The sequence below is a fragment of the Pantherophis guttatus genome, chromosome 4 (genome assembly GCF_059756535.1).
Source record: "Pantherophis guttatus breed Tessera chromosome 4, ASM5975653v1, whole genome shotgun sequence".
Taxonomy (NCBI): Eukaryota; Metazoa; Chordata; class Lepidosauria; order Squamata; family Colubridae; genus Pantherophis; species Pantherophis guttatus.
The window spans coordinates 61,251,685-61,274,103 of NC_142066.1; the positions used below are offsets into that span (position 1 = coordinate 61,251,685).

General features: G+C 37.0%; 2 protein-coding genes across 7 annotated transcripts in view; one reads left to right on the forward strand and one right to left on the reverse strand.

Moving 5' to 3' along the window:
* The window catches only part of BECN1 (beclin 1), a 14,594-nt gene extending 11,294 nt beyond the window's left edge, over window positions 1–3,300 (reverse strand). Inside the window, exons 1-3 of one of the 6 annotated variants that reach the window (XM_034416202.2) lie at window positions 3,118–3,300; window positions 1,226–1,354; window positions 830–897 (exon numbers count right to left, since the gene is read on the reverse strand). In XM_034416202.2, the coding sequence (XP_034272093.1) occupies window positions 830–897; window positions 1,226–1,352 (195 nt within the window). In that variant the 5' untranslated portion in view covers window positions 1,353–1,354; window positions 3,118–3,300. The other 5 variants (XM_034416204.3, XM_034416203.2, XM_034416201.3 and 2 more) reach the window with 5 other exon arrangements.
* On the forward strand, window positions 3,272–21,723 carry PSME3 (proteasome activator subunit 3). Its single transcript, XM_034416207.3, has 11 exons — window positions 3,272–3,542; window positions 7,965–7,997; window positions 8,346–8,408; window positions 8,563–8,667; window positions 8,868–8,916; window positions 9,777–9,889; window positions 10,856–10,924; window positions 12,838–12,905; window positions 13,023–13,077; window positions 13,879–13,965; window positions 19,319–21,723. Exons 1-11 carry the CDS (start codon window positions 3,501–3,503, stop codon window positions 19,397–19,399), a joined length of 765 nt encoding a protein of 254 aa, XP_034272098.1. The 5' UTR covers window positions 3,272–3,500; the 3' UTR covers window positions 19,400–21,723.
* The last annotated feature ends 696 nt before the right edge of the window (window positions 21,724–22,419 follow it).

A 22,419-nucleotide genomic window follows, 5' to 3' on the forward strand; every position in this document is an offset into this window, starting at 1 on the left:
AACCATTTCTGCTTTCAACACAATATACAATTAATAGTATCTCAATTATTACAATTCCCTAGTTAAATAGAGCTTTTTTTCTTTTGTGTTTTAAAATCTTGAACTTCCTCATTTGCCCTAAATTTCCCATTGTTTGCAGTTTTGCACCTATCTTTTTTGGTGAGGAAAAAGAAATCTCTCTGCCTCATTTTGCCATGTTGCAGCAAAGACCCTGCTTTACTTTCAATTTCGCTTTTTCAGCATAGCTAGGGGGAAAAAAATCTGCTCCAGGAATTTACCTCTTTGCAGCTAGCTAGCAACAGAGCCCTCCGCAAAACAGCTGAGAGCAAATCAGCTGAGAGTCCGGAGGCTGATCAAATCAACTTATGGTAATTAACCTATGCTGAAGCTGTTTTTTTCTATTTTTGCAGGCACCGGTCTATTCATTTGTTTTCTTTTAACACTGATCAGCTGTAGGGTGGCTCTTTGAAGCCCCAGGGCAAGAATTTAAAGTTTTTTTCCCTCTAGCCATCAGCTGGGATTCCGGAGGCAGCAATAGATTGGGAGTGGGTGGGGTAAGCTAACGGCGAACCAACAGAGGCAGAGGGTGAGTGAAGGCGTGGGGGGGGGTGAGAGAGGGCTTTGGCGACCCCTGTGAAATGGCAGTTTGACCCCCAGGTTGAGAACCGCTGCTCTAGAGGATGGTGGAGGACAGGAAGGCCTGGAGGAACATTGTCCATGGGGTCGCAATGGGTCGGACATGACTTCACAACTAACAACAACAAATAATGACTGGTGTTTAACTTCTAATATGCATTACTTTTAATTTAGAATCATATGCTAACTTTACCTCAGTCAAAGGGGTTTCTTCTTCCTGTGCATCACTCAATTTTGTTGGAACAGTGGTAAGCAGAGGAGCTACACAAAAGATAAACAATTACCAAAGAAAAAAATAAAAATATTTGCATATAATGCTAAAACTCAGCAGAAAGATTACTATATCTGTCAATAATATTTTCCCTCTGAGCTTTTGCTTCCCAATTCCAAGGACATTCTGAAACAGAGTTCAGATTTGAGAACTGCCTCAGATTAAGTTCTTCCGAAATCCTTCATAACAATACTGTATTATTGAATGTTTCCAACAACCTTACATTCTACTTCCCTTGAATTTTCTCAGCAATTGACAAGTGTATGCATTCACAATATGGAATTTATGATTGCATTGGCTTTATGCATATTTTTTTACCTGTCAATTCCTGGATGGTGACTTTGTCAAGAACGTTGAAAGATGTGTCCAATTTAAGGGGCTGGCTACAACGCTGGCAAACAAAGCTGACCTGCATGGTACAAGCAGGTGACTTATATACATCCATATCTGGAAAGTAGAAAGATAGTCAATACAATGTTTCTAATACTTTGTAGGTTGGTATAAATTAATATTTTACAATTGCTATCCAGTTTGTGTTTTCTATCTATGTAGTTCTATTGTAAACATTCAGGAGTGGTTACTACTGTACTACGTACCTTCTCTCATGCAGCATGAATTGGATCGTTCTGCCATTATCATTACAGTGATCATCCATCTCCTCTGGCATTATCATGGGGAACATTAATCTATATATCCTATCTATGCATAGACCTTAACTCTATGCCTATGGCTCAGCACCAACTTGATGACACATATTGAATCAATCCAAGTAATAACATATGGTTTAATCACCACCATTTCAGGAGTAACTCCCAAGGAAATCAGCTAGGTTCTGATACTAAGTATATTTGGGGAAACAGGAACTGTCCAAACTAGGGTTGATAACAAAAATTAGTCAGGTACCAGTATCAGTTCAATCCTTAACATGATTTTGGTAGTGCAACTCCATTTTATGGAACGATACACATATTTATCTTTTTTTTTTTTTTTTTTTAAATTTGATTTATATGCCGCCCTTCTCCGGAGACTCAGGGCGGCTTACAGTGCGTTAAGCAATAGCCTTCATACTTTTGTATATTTATACAAAGTCAGCTTATTGCCCCCACAAACTGGGTCCTCATTTAACCTACCTTAGAAAGGATGGAAGGCTGAGTCAACCTTGAGCCTTGGAGAGATTCGAACCAGCAGTAAATTGCAGGCAGCTGTGTTAATAACAGGGTGCTTTAAACCACTGTAGTACCAAGGCTCGTGTTCATCATTCTTGCTCTCCATTTCTATTTATTTATTCATTATTTGTTTGTTTGTTTGCTTGCTTGCTTGCTTATCTTTGAGGTACTATGAATGCACCATCTGTTCTACTGCAGTGTCCTGACATTTACTACCTATAAAAAACAAAGCTTTAGTTTCCTTCTTCTGATCCAGTTTAGACTGAAGCTGGTAGCCAAATTATGGCTAGGAATACAAAAGGGTAAATTCCAATGATCTTTGTTGGAATCTACCTTGATTCCATCTAAGTCTCTCCATCGTTCTTACCTACCTCACGCCCAACAACGAACTAATGTGCTTGTTAAGTGGCCATAACCAGATTCCCTAACGATAGGCGGGATACCCAATCGATACGTATTTAAAGTTTCCCCCGGGAGCGAAGGAAATTGATCGGTAAAAAAAATCACCGCCAGGCCACCTTTCCCTCCCAACAACACACGGTTGACTTTCTCTTCCTCTGAAAGTGCTTTTTCCCAAGCAACCCCGCCGTCTCTCAAAACGGCTTCGCAGAAAGTTTTCTCTTCCGGAGAAATCGCACTCTTTGCTGACGCCCGTAGGAGGCGGAGAAACGGGACCGCCTTCTCGCTTTCCGTGGCATCAGAGAGGGGGCTTGTTCTGGACTGAGAAAGCTATTTGCAGAGATGCAAAGTCGGCGATGTCCTCCTTGCACGAATGGGAAACGCACATGATACATGTTACTGTTACGACCACCCCCATATTCACAGCAGAGAGGAAGCCCGCGAACTGGCTTCACTACAATGTTGGGGCTGCGAATCGGCTCTTTGCTGCCATCTACTGGCCACAGTAACGCAGCCAGATCCAATAACGCAAAAATACTTCAGTTTAAAGGCAGTACAATAATGAAAAAGAGAACCATGGAAGGTAGGCCATCTCTTAGGGGCAAAAGATACTAAAGAACAGACGGCTACAAAAGGAAATAATACCTAGGATTTTTACACAGCGGAAGATAACCTGTAAATTGCCGGAAAAAAGTCACTTCAAACGCGAACCATCCTCAACTTCCTACTTCTACGCTGATTGGCTCCACGTCAGTCACTTCACTTATTACTACCGAGCTCCACCCACACCAACCGGAAGTTGTTTCTTCAGCGCATGTGCACAGCACCGGATAAGGCCTGTCCGACGAAGGCACAAGGAACAATCACGTTGGCTAAAATCGCGTTCTGTGATTGGCCAAGAAAGGGCGGTGGCGAGGCGTTATGTTCTCACGTCCGGCGGTAACGAAGCCGGTGGTTTTTCAGGTGGTCGCGCGCGCGGGATAAAAGGAAACAGATCTGGCTTGGAAAATTGGCTTCCCCGCCCCGCTATGGCCTCTCTGCTCAAGGTGGACCCAGAAGTTAAGATCAAGGTACGGGAGGAGAAGGGGAAAATTCTAATAAGCCCGCCACGGGCGTGCTTTTAGGCATGTGCAGAGTGCTACAGAAGGTCAATCCAGACAGGCTTCCGCCACGGCGACTGTTTTTGCCAGTGGAGCGTAATCAGAGTATGATCGTTTTTGTACAGCGACAAGCCACAGATCCGTTGAACGCCACATGTTTGGATTAAGTGATCTGCCGTTGGGAGCTTTACTGGTACGGCGTCACTGGGCTTTTTCATTCGTCAGCCAGTCTGCTTATGAACCGAACATTCCTCTAGTTAGCCAGGTTGTTAGCCCAATAAACCCACGTCAGGCTGCTGTTTATTCTAATCGTGGGAGTCAAAACCCGCGAAGCGGTAACCCTTAACAGCTTCCCATGGCAATGAAAACAAGATGTTTGCGTTAGAATATAATATTTTTTTTTTATCTAGCCAGGTTATTGAATTCCACGAAAACCGTATGTTTCACACATTTCCTGGATGGGAAATTTATTTACCTTGAAAAGCACACCAATTTATATAATCTAGGAACATAATTCAAGAGTATTAAATTATTCAGCCATCATGCTACTTGCAATGGCTAGATGTGTAGCTTTATAGCAATATTTTTGATTTTAACAAACGTTCTGTAGGTTTTTATTCTATAAAGGCTGTATGAGGTAATTTACTACTATTTCAATATTGCACATATAAAGTTTTTTTTTTTAAAGTTACTGGGTAAAGTGGTAGTTCCATTTGATATCGACATTGTTACATGTATTCCACTAAGTCTTATAGTATTAAATAGGATTAGTTTAAATTACATTTAAAATAGTAATCTTCAGTATGTCTAGTATGCAGATTAGTAAGTAAGCAAAATTACATTTTGTTATTGTGAATAATTGCAAAAGAAAATAAAAATGCAGTAGTCGTAGTTGTATATATTTCAAAGGTAAATCCTGATATGTATAAAAGACTTGCACACAATAGTAATTGTATTCTGAGAACTATATATAACTTTATGCTTCAAAATCCTATTTAATTTATACATCACCTTTCTCACCATTTGAGTGATTCAATGGGTGAAAAATTTGCATAAAGTAAAATGGATTCCTTTTAGTGGCTGTAATAAGACAGCAGACTTTAGGCCGAATCAATTTGACCAGTGGTTTTGGATTTATATTTTAAGAAAGATATATAAATGTAATGTTAATTATGAATGCAGTTTTTAAAATTTTGTTTATAATTCAATCCTAAAAATTGCTCAAAAATAAGACTAATAGAATGTAATGAGCCTTATTGCCAGAAGTGTATTAAAGATGAACTCAAACCAGATTTTTTTTAAAAAAATGTTTAAAGTAACTTTAAAAAATACATTAAGAATGCTACAATTTCATTAAAGTCCATAGTTTTTACTTTTGTTCTACCATAGTAATTTTATTAAGGTGATACCCCATCACATTAATAAAATGAAATTTAAGTATTTAGTATTATTTTAATACATTTTGAAGAATATTAATATTGTTTATTTCTATTCAGCAATAAAATTAAAATTAATTTTGACATTATAAAATGCAATTCCAATTTTTTTAATATAAATAAGTACAGTAAGAAGCAAGTTCTACTGCATCATCTATATATCACACTATATTTTTCAATTATTTATGGGACCCCACCAGTTAAAGAATTCTGACTACAAGACCAGAAAATCTTGTTCTTCACAGTCTGAGTCCTTCAGGTGCTTTTTTGCAAACTCCAAGCTGGCTTTCATGTGCTTTGCACTGAGGAGAAGCTTCGGTCTAGCCACTCTGTCATAAAAGCCCAGATTGGTGGAGAGCTGCAATGATAGTTGTCTTTCTGGAACTGTGTCCCATCTCCCACAGAAGCTCAGTCAAAGTGACCATTGGGTTCTTGGTCACCTCTCTTACTAAGGCTTTCTCCCCCGATTGCTCAGTTTGATCAGGTGACCAGCTCCTGGAAGAGTCCTGGTTGTGCCAAACTTCTTTCAGTTGAGAATTATGGAGGCCATTGTGCTGTTAGGAATCTTCAATGCAGCAGAAATAATCCTGTCTCAGCTCTGAAGGCAGTTCCTTTGACCTCATGGCTTTTGCTCTGCTGCAGTATGCATTGTCAGCTGTGAGGCCTTCTATAGAGAGGTGTGTGTCTTTCCAAATCATATCCAATCAATTTAATTTACCACAGGTGGACTCCAATCAAGGTGTAGAATCATGTCAACAATGATCAAAAGAAATGGGAGGCGCCTGAACTAAATTTCACGTGTTGTTGCAAAGAGTCTGAATACTTAACGTTAATATGATATTTCAGTTTTTTCTTTTTAATAAATTTACAAATATTTCTAAAGCTGTTTTCACTTTGTCATTATGGGCTACTGAGTGTAGATTAATGAGAAAAAACAATTTCAATAACTATAGAATCAGGCTGCAGCATAACAAAATCGACAAAAGTGAAGGAGGTCTGAATACTAGGATAATGGTAAATAAAATTTATTGACATCTTCATTTGAGGTTCTGCTTGTTCTTGCTGCTGTTCTTAAATAAAAGGGGAAAGATGGGAACTGTACAAGTTAGCAGAAACTAAAAGAAGTTAACGTTAACAAAATATAAATCTAGGAACAGATTAAGAAAAATCAAATATAGTATTAAGAAGGGAAGTTCTAATAATAATTGTAAAAGTAGGAGACCTTGGTGACATCTGTTGAAAGAAATTTTGAGGGATAAGACACAATATGTGATAGAAGAATATATTGCAGCTTAAATGAAAAGATAGACTTTTGAATTGGGAAAAGTTCAAAAGAACTCAAATCAAATGAAGATAAATCAAGACATGATAGAAGAGTATGTTTCAGTTCTGTACATGTCAGTATAGCCACTCAGGTCAATGTGATGATATTTGGGTTAGTCTTTCTAGGATTTGGGGCTGAAAAGTCAGTCATTAAAATTTAATGCAAAACAAAAGCAAATCACATTGGAAAAAAGGGAATAAGTAATCAACCTAATTGAAAATTAAGGAGAAAAGTTGAGAATAATAATAAGCATGGCAACGTGCAAGAAGATAAATATCAGTAAAAATATTTTCAACATGGAAGAACGATAATTTGAATACTAGTTTAGGTAGAAACTAATGAATTTTTGAAATATTGGAGAATACTATCATTAGCTCAAGCAGAACAAATAAAGAGAAGAGCAAAAAAAAATGGTTCTCTTCCTGAAAGAATAATGTTGGTAACAAATATCTCACAAACTACAGATTTGTGAATATTTAAGTACTATTTTCTACAGACTGATTTTAAAATCCATCTTGGAGAGAAGTTGGGCAACATAAAAAATTGATTTTTTTTTCTTTTTACAACTTTGTAATCCTTTAATTCAGGGTTGTTGGAGTGACTGAACGGAGCTGGTTGGGTGATCTTCCTGATGCCTACATGGAGTTCACAGCAGATATTTTCTCTTTGTGCCCTTATGGAACTGTCTGTCATTGCCTGGGATTAAACTCTCAACCTTCCAAATGGGAGCCAAGCATCTTGACCTCTAGGCCACCACACCGCTTGGCATAAAAATTAATTTTTTTGTAAAAATAGGAGATAAAAGCAAGCATAACAGCAATGGTACAAAAATCAAACTAAGTAGGAAGGAAAAGTGATACATGTAGTCCTCAACTTACACTCATTCACTAAATGACTGATTGATGTTACAACAGTACTGAAAAAAGTCATTTAGGACCACTGCTCACATGACTGTTGCAATAGTCTCATATTCACATGACCAAATTCAGGTGATTGGCAAACTGGCTCATATTTATGATGGGTACAGCATTCTAGAATCACTTTTTGCCATTTATGATCATCTCAGTCAGCTTCTGATAAGCAAAATCAACGAGGGAAGCTGGATTTGCTTAATGACTATATGATTCATTGAATGACTAGTGATTTGCTTAACAAGTAGTTAAATTGGAAAGCCAGATTCACCTAACAACCGTGTTACTATCTTAACAATTGCAGTGATTCACTTAACAATGGTGGCAAAAAGTAAAATCAGCCATGCTTCATTTAACAACCCCCTTGCTTAGCAACAGCAATTCAGGTCTCAGTTGTGGTTGTAAGTTGAGGACTTACATGTATATGGTTCCAAAAACTGAAATTTTGAGAAGATGCTAGGCCCTAATGTATAGAAAATCATTAAAAATTATTTTAATCTAATACTCTTCTAAATTATATGTTGGTTTTCTCGTATCTAATTGTTTTATTAGATACGACTTATATTCTGTAACGATTCAAAAAGATCATTTGCAAGTAGATTTGCAAGAGTTTGTATCTGAGGACAATTGTAATTTATGCAGGTGAGCAAAGATAAAGTGCTTGGGATGTTGCACTTAATTCAGATATGCTGTACTAAGATGCACCTTTTCTTTTTTGCAGGTAGACTCTTTCAGGGAGAGAATCACAAGTGAAGTAAGTGCCTGATTTCTGCTTGCAAAGAGCAGAGCAGAGCTTTGGAGAATAGTTTGATTCCCTCTTCTTTGTGGCAGCCCCTCAAATATTGGAAAACTAATATGGTTTCAGACAGTTAAATTTGCTTCTGATTCTCATAAAAGAGACTTTCCCTATAGTTTAGTGACTGACTTCAGAAAATTATAGGACTTTGTAATGTACCTTTAGAAGTAGCTCAGCTTTCAAGGAGTTTATCTATTTGGTGTTTTCTCCTAATCCATACCAAGGCTTGGCCTTAGCTTTCCTTTTGTGGAATCAGCAGTTGTATTAATAATTCATGCATCATAGGTAGTGGTCTTTCTTTTTCAGGCTGAGGATCTAGTGGCAAATTTTTTTCCAAAGAAGCTTTTAGAACTTGATGGGTTCCTTAAGGTAAGAATTTTATTTCCTTTATTTTGAGAATGATACCTTTATTTCAAGAATGATACATTATCAAATAATAGTCTGCCAGTTATTAGCTTTTAATACCGCATTGGATACTGTTTCTGAGCATAAATACCTCACTCTTTTGGATATTCTGCCCTAGGATCCCATTCTGAACATTCATGATCTCACACAAATCCACTCAGATATGAACCTTCCTGTTCCGGATCCAATTCTGCTGACAAACAGTCACGATGGACTGGATGGGGTAAGGTTGGTCTGTCTTTGTTTGTAACATTTAAAGATTGATTAAAACAACATAATTATATTAATTATAGTTGCTGATAAACTGGAGAGAGAACAAAGCTTTCCGACTTTTGAAGCAAGTATCTGCTTTATAGCATCTGTTTCCTGAGGCTACTCTTAAGGAAGAGTACGTATATAATATTTCCTCTCTGCTTTTTTTAGTCCAATATGAAAAAGCGAAAATTGGAAGACTGTGAAGAGACCTTCCAAGGTAGATTTTGTGTTAGTTAATTATTGGCTACCAAATTTGTTTTTGGAAATTTGTCCTAACTGAGGAAATCACCGAGAACACAAAGTATGTAAAACTGTCCAGAATCCGAAAACATAGATATGGTAACAAAAATCCACAAATGTTATGTATATTTCTTTTGCATTCCGACTACATGTTAAAGCTGGCTCCTTAATATTTGATTAGCTCTTTGGAATTTGAAATGATTCTCTGAAATTTTTCTCTTAAAAATTTGAACAGAGTAGGATCCCAGAATTGGATGTAGTCCAAAGAATGGAAGTTGATTACTTATTACCATAACCTCAATCAGAAGATCAACATCACTTGCACTATGGAGTTTAAAAATTGGATTAAAAGTGGAATGGGGAAAAAAGAATTTCCATGAGAAATTGGGGTAGCTTGCTTCCCTGGAATAAGTAACTAGTGTCAGAATGCCTCAACTAGGTCCATTAGGTTGAAGCAAAAGGTTTTTTTATTAAGGAAATTGGTTTCAGTAAAGTCAGTCTAGTTCTAAGGTTTTCCACATGAAAAAGATATAGAAAAGTTTCCCTTCTCCCCTGATCCTTGTCACCATGCTTCACCAATCAGAACTCGCCAAGATGTTATGAGAACTGAGATGTTGTGGGCAATTCACATTCCTTTCCCAGGGTGCATGGTCTTGGTGCCTCTGGTACAAACCTGGTTCTGGGCTTCTCTGTTCTCCATCACCTGTCATTCCCCCCACCCTATTTCCCATCATGTACACACAATCATATTGCCCATTTGCCCACCACCACCTCTCCTTCAGTCTTTGAGGGCAGGAACTGGCAGGACCTACAACTAGTCTCTTTCCATGGCACTAGGTACCAAAGTATTTGTCATGCCTAATGGTATGCTGAAGAGCAACCAGCAACTGGTGGACATCATTGAGAAAGTAAAACCAGAGATTCGGCTGCTGATTGAGAAGTGCAATACAGTAAGCATTGGTTTGTCTTTTTTTGCCTTATGAGATTCTGTTTTACAAGACAAATATTAGACATGCTGCTTTTAAGAGAGGAGAGATAAAATCAAATGCTTTTCTGAAATTGCAGTTTACAAATTCAATAAATATTCTCTGCACCTCTGGGATACCTTTTGCAGAGGTATTCTATTAAGGCAAAATTTGTTACAAGTAATCTTCGATTTACAACCAATCATTTAGTGACATTACAATGCCATGGAAAAAAGTAACTTACCACCATTTTCCACATGATTGGGTTCAGCATTTCCCATGATCACGTGACTAAAAGTTGCAGCATTTCCCATTATTATGTGACCAAATTCAAATATTTGATAATTGGCATATATTTATGATGGTTGCAGTGCACAAGATCATCTTTTGAAACCTGACAAGCAAAGTTAATGGGGAAGACAGATTTACCTAACAACTCTGTTACTATTTTAACAACGGCAATGATTCACTTAACAACTGTCGTGCTTAGCAGCAAAAAAATTGGCCTCAATTGTGGTTGTAAGTCAAGGACTGCTTGTACTCTGTTTTATTTTTTAAAATTATATGTCATCTGTCAAATAATCAGTTCCATATATTGCAGATGGTAGAGAAATTTGGATATAATTGGCTGCTGCTGTGCTGTACAAAGATACTTTCTGTGTAGACAATTATTATGAGTATCAATTTTTGATTGGGTGAAGGACTGATGCAGTCAGTCATGATTGTACTCCTGTGTCTGAAAGGCTATAGTTCATCAGTCAGTGTTAACCCAATATTAGAATTGATCATAAGGGTCTAAGGTCCAAATGTTTGTTATTACTTTTTATGACTATTCTGGAAAAAAAATGGCCTCTCAGTTAAGCAAATGTTTCATGCAGAGCTCAGCTAGCAAAGCATTTGCAGACTATCCAGAAGGATAGCATTTCTTTAACATGTTGTTTTGTTCTTCAGGTCAAAATGTGGGTACAACTGCTGATTCCCAGGATAGAAGATGGAAACAACTTTGGTGTTTCTATTCAGGTAAATTGAGTATTGAGATAACTCTGGGAATTATACCTATGGATAAAGTACTATGGATGGAACCTTCTCTTAATGGAGGAAGAACAAATCATTATTTAGAACTTGACTGACTTGTAGGAAGTGTTTTCCCTGATATGGCTGCTTTTGTCTGAAATGGTACAGGGTCTCCTGCCTGAGCAGGGAGTTGGACTAGAAGACATCCAAGATTGCTTCCAATTCTGTTATTCTGTTACTGTACTAGAGTTTTATACTCCTCTTCTGCATTTTGATTATTTTTATTTCATTTGACTCAGGTTACTTAAATTGGAAGTTAGAATTCATAAGTATAATGCTATGATCACACGTAGTCCTTGCTTATCAACTACCTCATTCAGAGACCATTTAAAATTATGATAATGCTGAAAAAAATATGTCCAATGACCACATCAATGATATTTGTGGTGTTCCTCAATCATGTGACCACTATTATAATCAGTACACATTGTCCTGTATCTGAACTGCTGATTTTCTTTTATTCAGCCCTTGTAGAGCAGGGATAGATTAGAGAGGAAGGAATTGCAAGAGAGTAAGCAGGTACAGAATGGGGAATATATACAAAAGGAATGTGATGGTACTAGTTTGAGGCTGGGATCCACGAGCATGCTGTGCAAACACCCTATCGTGTTTCTACCTATTTTCTTGTAATCCATTCATCTCCAATCTCTCCACTCCATGAAAGGCAAAAATGGGTCAGGCATAGGAAATTACCTAGCAAAATTGCCTGGTTTCCCTAGAGAAATTGGAAAGGAAGGGATTATAAGAAAGTTAGCAGACACATAATGGGCAATATACCAGGCTGTTTGCATAGTATTCTCATGGCTTCCAGCCCTGGCACCAATGCATTGCTTTCAATGTTTATTTCCCATTATGTGCCTGCTTTCTAGATAAACATTCCAAAGGATAGAAGAGTGGTTAGGAAGCAAACAAAAGGCTAGGGTATGAAACTGATTGGTCTTTTCAGCTTTGAGCCAGCAGTGATTGGGAAAAAGAAAAGAAAGCAATCCCAATTACAGGTAATCATTGACCTATAAGCAAAATTGAGGCCAAAATTGTTGTTGCTAAGCGAAACAGTTAAGTGAGTTTTGTCCCATTTTATGACCTTTCTTGCCACAATTGTTAAATGAATCACTGCAGTTGATCAATTAATAACATGGTTGTTAAGTCAGTCTGGCTTCCTCATTGACTTTGCTTGTTAGAACGTTGTCAAGGTGATCACGTGACACACCCCCCCCCCCAGGACACTGCAACTGTCATAAGTACAGGCCAATTGCCAAGCCCCTGAATTTTGATCATATGACTGAGGATGCTGCAACAGTTGTAAGTGTGAAAAATGGTCATAAGTCACTTTTTTCACTGCTGCTGTAACTTTGAATCTTCACTAAGTGAATGGTTGTAAATCAAGAGCCTTGATAGTACAGTGGTTTAGTGTACCCTGTCATTAACACAGCTGCCTGCAATTTCTGCTGGTTCGAATTTCTCCAAGGCTCAAGGTTGACTCAGCCTTCCATCCTTTCTAAGGTAGGTGAAATGAGGACCCAGTTTGTGGGGGCAATAAGCTGACTTTGTATAAAATATACAAAAGTATGAAGGCTATTGCTTAACGCATTGTAAGCGGCCCTGAGTCTCCGGAGAAGGGCGGCATATAAATCAAATTTAAAAATAAAAAATAAATATATATATATAAAAAAAGGATTACCTGCACTTCATTTCCTATTTAGCAACCATTTCAATTAACAGAGCTGCAAGCCCCAATTACTGTTGCTAAACAAGGTCCTGTATTCTACCTATAAAAACTGTCTGGGTATATCCAGTTACAATTGTCCTCAGTATGAAGTCTTCTCTTAATATTTTCTTGCTGGCTTCTTTCTTTGCAGGAAGAGACTGTAGCAGAGCTCCGAACTGTAGAGAGTGAGGCAGCTTCATATTTAGATCAGATCTCTAGGTGAGTATCTCCTTGCAAAGCATTTCAAGTTTTTTGCCAGATGGGATAACTCTCCAGAGTATATATTGTTGTGTCACTTACACCATCCATTGTACCACTTTCCCCCTTTTATTTCAGATACTACATCACAAGAGCAAAGTTGGTTTCTAAAATAGCAAAATATCCTCATGTGGTAAGTATTAAGTGGAAATATTAAATCAACTACTGAATTAGATTTAGGACTATTGGATGGATTAGAAATAATTGAAAAGTTTCTAGAGCGTGTTCTCCTTGGAAATAATAATTTGAATCAAATGCCTAGATCTATATTAGATAAAAAGTGGGCAGTCCCTAGAAACCCCTAGAAACAATTGTATTGCTGGATAACTGACTATAATTTCTGGAGATTTAGGGTAAAAGTATGGGTAAAATACTATTTTAAAACATGGTGATTAACTTTCTTAACTTGTAGCCCTTGTCAATGGACAAAAAAAAAAAAAAAAACTCCTCCCACTTCCCCAATTGAAAAAAGTTACCCAGTCCTACCTTAACTGCACATCCTTGCTTCAGATTGCCATTCTGGAGGTTTCACATAAGACTAGTTTTCTAATTAGAATTTAATTAATAATATTCCAGAAATGGTTGGTGTTCTGTTTATGAAAACCCTAAGATGACAGATTTTTGTACTGTTAAATCTGAGAGACGGAATGAAACTCCTTAGCTACAAGTTGTCTTAGTGCAGAGATGGGAAATCTGCACTACAGCTTCCAGTAGTACTGGAAAGATCCTAAAAATTTTTCACTCTTGCTGATTGCATGGTAGGGACTACATCAGGGGTGTCAAACTCGGTTGTCACAGCGTTGTCATATGATGTGTTGCAACTTTTCCCCCTTTTGCTAAAGTGGGCATGGCCAGCACATGATGAATCCGCCTGCAGGCAGCGAATTTGACAGCCCTGGATTAAATGGTTCTGATTTAATAACTGTCTCTGTAGGAAGATTATCGCCGCACAGTGACTGAAATGGATGAAAAAGAATACATCAGTCTCCGGCTCATCATTTCAGAGCTCAGAAATCAATACGTAAGTTAATGTTGTTTCTTTCCAAGTTGGAAGATAATATCCCTTTTCCTAATGAATTAAGAGTTTCCTGTCACAAAAGTAGATAAGGCTTTTTTGACCTCCATGTGTTGCTGAATTCAACTCCTAGAACTCCTAGCTGCCATAGTCAAGTGAGGAGTATTGGAACTTGCAAATAAATAGTATGTTGAGTACTGTAGTTTTGTGCTGTTGTCTTAGATTATTTATTTAGATGTATCATTTGTTAATTGCAATTATCAATTAACTTCTTGTTGAAAGAAATATGGTGATATCTCCTTTCTAAGGAATAATGCTTATATAGGCAAGCTAGTGAATAACAAATTGCATAGATACTGGAAGTCTTGAGAAAGAGATTGAAATTATTAGTGGAAAAAAGAAATACTTTTTAGTCTATAATGCAACTGTATATGCAGTTGTGATTGCTGTCCATCTGAGAATAATAATTAATATTGTCTAAACCATAGAAATCTCGAGAGATACAGTAAAATATATGCTGGTTAACAGATAAAACAAACCTCTGGATATCTTAACAAAACAAGAAACAGACAAACAAGAAGTAAAACTCATTTCTGTGTTATGTGCTGTGTTCTGTTAGAGAAACATAAGCAGATCTTTAAGCACAGTCCCCATGTAATTGGCTTCGTGGCGCCATATAATTGTGCAAGCTTCTTGATTGTAGAACAGTCCCACTGCTTATTTTAGGAATCACCCTCTGATAACATGTGAAACTTTCCAATCTGTTTGGATTTGCACATACCAGACAAGTGTTTAAGTGATGCTGATTTAATTTCTATTCATATCTAGCATTGATCAGTCTGAGTAGCTTCTTTGAAGAATGTAATGAAAAATAAGGATAGAATAATTGATATTTTTGCTTACTTAGTTAATAATTAGATCACCTATTTTAAACACATCCTATGCTTTTTTGCTGGTGGTGGGGAGGGACATAAAAATGTGAAATATTACTCTATTCACATAATATATAGAATTTACAGACTGGGCTCACATAACATTCTAAACCTACTTCAAACCAGACTGTGTTATGTAACCCTAGGCTATTATGGCTTCTTCCACAAACCATATTTAAACAAACTGGCATAACATAGTTTCTGAACCAGGGCATAATGATAAAAACATGATCAATTAGCTATGCTACTTCTACAATTTTTTTTTAAAAAAATCCCTGGTTTATTTGGACATTTTACATGTTTTTATATTATATTGAGAAAACCACAATGAGTTAAAATTGCTTCAAATCTAAAATGAATTAAAATGTGTAAAGTCTCCTGAAGCAACCTAATTGAGAGCATACAAATTCTGCTGAGAAATATTGGAAATGTGCTCACTTCCTTTTTTGAACTCCTTAATAGCTGAGTACAACACGTAAAGAGAACTTTCTAACAGAAACCTTTCCTTTTCTTTCTCAGTAAAAGAAATATTGAAATTGTTTTCAAAAAGCTAAAGAGTGTACACATACAGAACCCAAGTAAACCTAAATACTAACTCTAGTTTATTAATGAAATCATCAATCATGTGAAACTTAACTACATTTTTCTCAAATAAGGCCTTTGAAATGCTTAAGTGCTTATTGCTATTAATGTTTTCATATATATATTTAAATTTATTGGCCACCCAATCCCAGTGGAGTCTGGATAATGTACAAAATTTAAAAAAAAACATGAAAAAAAAACAGTTAAAAGATATTAAATGTTCTAATAAAATCCACAAAACAAAATGGGCCATTAAACAAATAACAACAGCAACCCATCAGCCCCTTGGCAGCAAAGCCAGTTTTTCAAACTTTTCCAGAATCCTAGAAGAAAGGGTGCCATGCTCATGTCTGAGGGATGCGATTCCAGCATGGTTGGGGTACAACAGAGAAGGTACACTTCCTAGATCCCATAAAATGGCAAGATTTAATAGAGGGGACCTGGAACACATTCATTCTGCTGGATCTTAACTGATGAGCAGGAATTAGTCTTTTAGGTAATCAGGCCCTAAGTAATATAGGACTTTTTAGATAATAATCATTATTATAATGATTATTATCTAAAAAGTCCTACATTACTTAGGGCCTGATTATTATCTTGAATTGCATTCTTAAGCCAACTGACAGCCATTACTGCTTGTATAGCATTGATAATACATTAGCACAACCGATCTTTCTTATTTTTTAAATCTTTTTTTATTGAAAAAGTTTTTCAAATACAATAAGCTAACCTGTCTCCACCCACTTTCCTACAGGACTACCATACATAATATTTTTAATATCTTTATTCTTCTGCCCACACCACTAAGAGATATTCCCTTATATAAATAAAATCCTCAAATAACTTTAAGTTTGTAATCCATATGATATTTTCTGTAATGTCTTTCAGCTAGATTGTTAATTCCATTACCCATGTTAGGGTAACATCACATCCTAATTCCAACAGTATGTTCGGTATCTTCAATTCCTTCAATTAGCATCTGCCCCCATCAATAGTAAATATCTTCATATATAAAAAAACCACCCGAGTAACTTTATATTTGTATTCCATATAGTGTCTATTGTAATATCTTTCATCTAAATTATTAATTCCAACCACCATAATAGGGTAACAACCAGATCTTCTGCGTGCCCCAATCCCATAACTCTCTTGCCTTGTAGCTCAGCATAAACGTAATACATTTATCAAAGAATCCAAAATAGATAGTTCCAATCCACTCAGTTTAAGGCCATTTTCACATCCCAAAAGTACAGCACTGCAGAGGTCTGTCATTCTCCTCAAGATAATATAAACCAATACTTTGCCTCAGCTATATTTTCATGTATTCAATCATCTCTTAGATAACTGGAATTACACTGTTGTTTAGTCTAAAAGTTTTTATTTTTGTAGGACCTGCTTCTTTTCTTGACTTTTTGTGGCTTAGATCTCCATCCTGGTTTCCTTTCTATAAGTTGTATATCAACTGTTTGGTTTCCATGCTGATCTATAACTTGATCTTGTTGATTTTGCTTTTGTGGCTTAAATCTCCATTCTGGTTTCCTTTCTATGAGTTGTATATCAACTGATTGATTTCCATGCTGGTCTGTAACTTGATAAGTCATCACATTAGAATCCAAAGCCGCCTCTCTTGTATTTATAAATAGTCCAGCTGAGACCTCTGAAGGAGAATCTAGAAGCGGCTCGTCTACAAAGACCTCTGTAACTTGTTGTTTTTCCATTACTTCCACCTCCTTCTGCTTATCTTGAATTTCTATCTCTTGTTGATTTTGCTTTTTGAGAACCTTGTAGTAAAATTCTTCCGCTTTTTCAACAGTATTTAGCTGATATCTTTCTCCTTGATATCTCAATATTATTCCAACTGGAACGTCCCACCTGAATGAGATGTTTTGTTTCTTTAGCTCAGTAACCAAAAATCCAAATTTCTTTTTATCTTTTAACATCTTGAGCGGCAACTCTTTATATATCCAAATCTTTCTTCCATTCAGTTCTAGAGTAGAATTAAAGGATTTTTGCACAATACCATTTCTTATTCCTTTATCTGTAAAGTAAATTAGTTACTTTACCCCCCCCCCCCCCCGCTGCTTGTTTGTCTGGCTTTGTTAGTTTTGACGCCATCCTGCCACACAGACAAACTCTTTTTAAAGAAAAAGGACTTCTCTCCAAACAAAGTCAATATCAAATCTCCAAGAAGAAAGAAACACAAAATAGAAAATTTTCTTCTCAATTGTAGCCAGCACTATTTATTCTGCTACTTTGTAGCTTGTTAAACTATTCAGACGGAAGGACTTTCGCTTTCAGCTCTCTTCTTCTCAAGCCTCAGCGGTCGCCATTTTAAACTTTTTTTTTCCTTCACTTTTAAGATCGCTTATAAAATCATTAAAAATACTTGCGATTTAGGGTCCAAAGTCCAGATCTCATCCTCTTTGATTAAACAATCTGTTAATTCTCATTGAAAGGCTTGGTCCCGTCACCTGGCTCTGCAAAGAGCAGAGTTCTCCCGAAGCCCGGAGCAGCGGCGAAGAAAATAGGGAGCCTCATCCTGCTTCGTCCCCAAGAGTAAAACAAAAACTCTGGGGACTTCACAGAGGGCTCTACCTGCCCTCGCCTGCTCTATCTCACATTTCCTTATGGAAATGGAATTTTTCGAGCCGCCTTTCAGCTCTGAAGGCGGCTCTTTACGGGCGACGGGGCTGGCGGTCCCAAGAGACCATCTGACAGCCACGGAAGCCAAACCGGAAGCCACAACCGATCTTTCTTCATGTGGCACAGTTACATCCAGGAGTTTAGAAGCTTTCACTTAAACTGTGGGCAAGTGACATAAAGTCATTAGCACTGGTCAATAGCAGCTAATACTTTTTTAACAATTGAAAGAAAAAACATATTTAATCATAGGCCATGCAGCTAATTTATACCATTGTGTTGTGTTCACTTCAGTATTTCTTCCATATACTGTACTATAGGAGTAGCTAATGGATATGCAATTCCAAATTTCTCATTTGTAAACCTGACAGGTCTTTTGACAACTTGTTCTCATCATAGTTTTTGTGATGTGTTAGAGTGATGAAAGCAAAGGTGACAAACACTATGAAGATTGCTCATTATGATAGACAGGAGAGACACTTCCAACATGGAAGGTACTTCCATGTTGTTGGATTGGTATGCCCTCCAGATCTACTGGAATAAAATTTCCAAATTGTAGCTGATGGCAGGACTGTTCTTTAGGATTCTTGTCTGGAACATTAGTGTCTGCCAAAGAAATGCTTTTCATTTATCAAAAATATTGGGAAATGGAGAAGAGAATGGCAAATAACAATACTGGCTGAAAATTTTGGGAGTTGAAATCTGATAACTTTTGTTAAATATGGAACTAGGAAAGGCTATGTTACTATAACATTTTGATTAATTGAAGGTACTCTTTTTCTATTTAAGCTTCAGTCTTGTGGTATTACACTCTTGGTAGATATCATAGATGTGGCAATTTATGTTTTCAAGCACAACAGCATTCATAATTCAGGTCAATACTTCAAATGCAAGCCTATTTGAATCACTCTTATGGTTCTCAATCTCTCAACCACTGTATTTTTTATAATTTTGTGAAAAAAATAATCTATTCAATTAATAGTATCTTAGAAACGTTTGTGGGAAACCCATGACTCCATGAAATTGGTTTAATTTTAACTCAATAGTTTCCAAACAATCTTGCATTTATTGAAGTATAGAATGTTAAGTTGTTGGGCAACAACCTTTCTGACTTTCTCTGGAGAGAAATATGATACTCATGACTAAACAAATGCAGTTGCCAAAGTCAGGAGAAAAAAACTAACAACCAGATTCTCTCCTTCCAGGTGACTCTGCATGACATGATTCTAAAGAATATTGAGAAGATCAAGCGACCCCGGAGCAGCAATGCAGAGACCCTCTACTGATCTGGCTGCATTCTGAACTTATGAACTCTTCAGTAGGCTCAAAACAGTCTTTGCCTCAGTTTATGTGACTATCAAGATGGGGAAGCTGGCTGGAAACAGTCCTCACCATACTTTTAGTTAAACATCTAAAGAAACTCTCTCCTAGTCCTTTTCTGGTTGGTTTTTTTATTGGATTTTTAAATTTCTCCCTTTTCCTACCATGTCTTTGAGATATAGAAGGATAGAACAGAGCTTCTCCTCCTATATTGGTAGGAATGGGAGATTTGCCAAGCTGTTCTAGGCAAGGATCCCGAGATCAGAAGCCCTAAATGATCCAAGTCTAGCATACCTGACAAACTCTTTCCTTAGGTAGGTTGTCCCTGCCAAAAGCATTGTCGAGTTCTACTCAGAGCTGATGTTTCTGGTCATAAGTTTCACTTCAGTCTTCCCACTGAAACTCAGTTTTTCATCTCAACATGATTTGCCCTTATCTAACTTGTCCAATCATGCAAGTTCTAATGCCATTGTAAATTTCTCCTTTATACACGTACTTCTTCCATTACTTTTATTATATCATTCTGAATCCACACACACACACACACATACACACGCACACACGCATATATATAATCTTCCAGAAATTTATGAGAAAGTAAATCTACTCTTGCCTAACAAGGAATTCTAGCACAGCATCTGAGTGCAGTGGGCATTCTCACACTTTTTTCTTGGGGCAAGGCAAACCTGTTAGACAGTTTAGCAAAATTGGTCTGCCTAATTTCAGCATGAATGATTAAGCACGGAGGACCTCAAGTATATTTCATCTTAATCCTTTTTTCTTTACTACTCTAATTAAATGAGCCTAGCACTTGTTTCTTGCCTTGCTTTCAGGAATGCCCAAAGTGTCCTAGGTGTCCTGCTAGGTCTGAATAAGTCCTGTTGGCTTCTTTCATTTTTCTCGTTCTGGTTTTCATGAAAACAGAAAGGGGATGCTATCTATCTGGGATGCTGCAGTTTCTTTTCAGATTTACTATTTATCTTTATATCCATCTAGTGCCGTAGTCTTGTTAGTGGTGTTAGATTTGTTAAAAAAATAGACAACAGCAACAGTGGCAGGATGAATGAAGTTTGTTGGCTGCTTTCCCTGCTTGTTTTAAAGAGATCTTTTCTCTGCCATCTCCCAAGGGCAAAGGTTCATTGCCCTGAACTCATTGTAGATGCCTCTGCATCACTGTCATTTGTAGCTGGACAAGCCATACCTTACCCAGGTAAAAATTCACATAACAACTGCCCTCACTACCTGCTCCTGAGAGCAGCCTTCCCTGCTTTTGTTTCCTTGTATCAGCTGCTTTGTTGGATTGTTTATATTTCCTTGCTACATTGAACCTATGTACAACTTCTATTATGCCAACAAATTAAAAGTAACAGGAACTTTGAATCTATCTTTAATCATCTTCATAGATACCAGTGCATTGATAACCAAGATTTCTGTCTGTATTCATTTGATTTTTGTCCTTTATTATTCTTATCTCAACCTTGTTAGTGAAAAGGAGGTATAATTTTGAGTCCTAAATTTATTCCCAAATTTGTTCTCTGATATTTTAGAAAGTTATGGGGTAAAATGAAGAATCTCTATAATAGCTCTGAGCTTTATCAATAATGATGATGGGGCATGAAATAAGCCCCTTTTCAGATCTTGTTCCTGAGGCTAATATTTTGCCCCATATCTTTATGGTGGTATTTACTTTTTCTGTCTCCTGGGTGAAGCTTGAAGGCATCCTCATAGTTCTTTTGTAGTATACATTGAAACCCAGTTGGCTTCCAAGCTGAATGAATATTGATCATTCAGAATGGGCTTAAGCAGGAGTAAACTGCTTGCAATTCCTGGTCTCATTTCATGAAGCTTGACATTGAAAGCCTTTTACAATCGATCAGTTTATTTCTCTAGCAAAAGCAATGCATCCTTGATCTGTGTCTTCTTTGTAAGGGGGAAAAGAGAGAATACATTGGAATAAGGAAAAGGGTGAAAGGGGGGGATTCCAGAAAGAATAAGCTCAATGTAATTTGCTCAGTTGCTTTAGCTCTGTTCATCTCAGCATGTGATGCAGCCCTAGACTGATTACTTCTAAAGGAATGTGGCCTTCCACAGAAACAGAAAGAAAAAAAAATGATTGTCTCCCTCTGTGTTAGGATGATCCAGAAATCACAAGAAACAGAATTTCATCATAAGGGGAGAGGAGCAAAGCCTCAGATACATATATTGCAATCTTTATGTGTGAATTGATAGTGTTGGTTAGTAATGAATAGTGCCAGAGTGTGTTTTCTTAAATAAAACATGTATCTCTCTACTATTGGCCCCCTCCGTCATGCTGTTCCATACTCTTTGTTAACTTTTCCTGAACTGTAGTTGAAGAGCACTACCTTTGCAGATCCAGTGCATTGCATTCAGTTCTCAGCTAAAATTTTGTATTATGAATTTGAATACTTAAAGCTTATAGAGCTATAGCCTTCCAACATTTCATCATTGCAGGCCAAGGAAGAACATGCTAGAGAGATGAATAAAATTTTTCTTGGTGTGGAAAATCTGATTTATCCAATGCAGGTAAGTAATTACAGGTTCTAGAGACATCAAAAGGAGTAATACTAGAGTGTATCTTTAAATGAAGATACAGATGAGTATGCTAGGTGTGAGAGAAATCCTTCTCATAATCTGATTGGGCATTAAAGGACCAGAAAAACTTTGATCAGGTAACTCAAAGCTCTGAGGTTCCAATTTAGTGAATTCTGCAGCTCTTCATAAGGATCAGTCTATGATATCACTCAATGCTTTATTTCTACCCCCAATTAATTCTTATGATACTGCTGAATGAAATGAGTGCAACCGTAAATTCCATTTCACGCTCTTAAGGTGCAAGAAGAATCCAGTAATGTGATAGACGAGCAAAGTTTAGCATAATAAGGATGAGTCAGCAAGCGTATAGCTGAAATAGTAAGATCTAGCTATACAGACCTCTCTTTCCCTTAGGAACAAACACCTGTGTTGC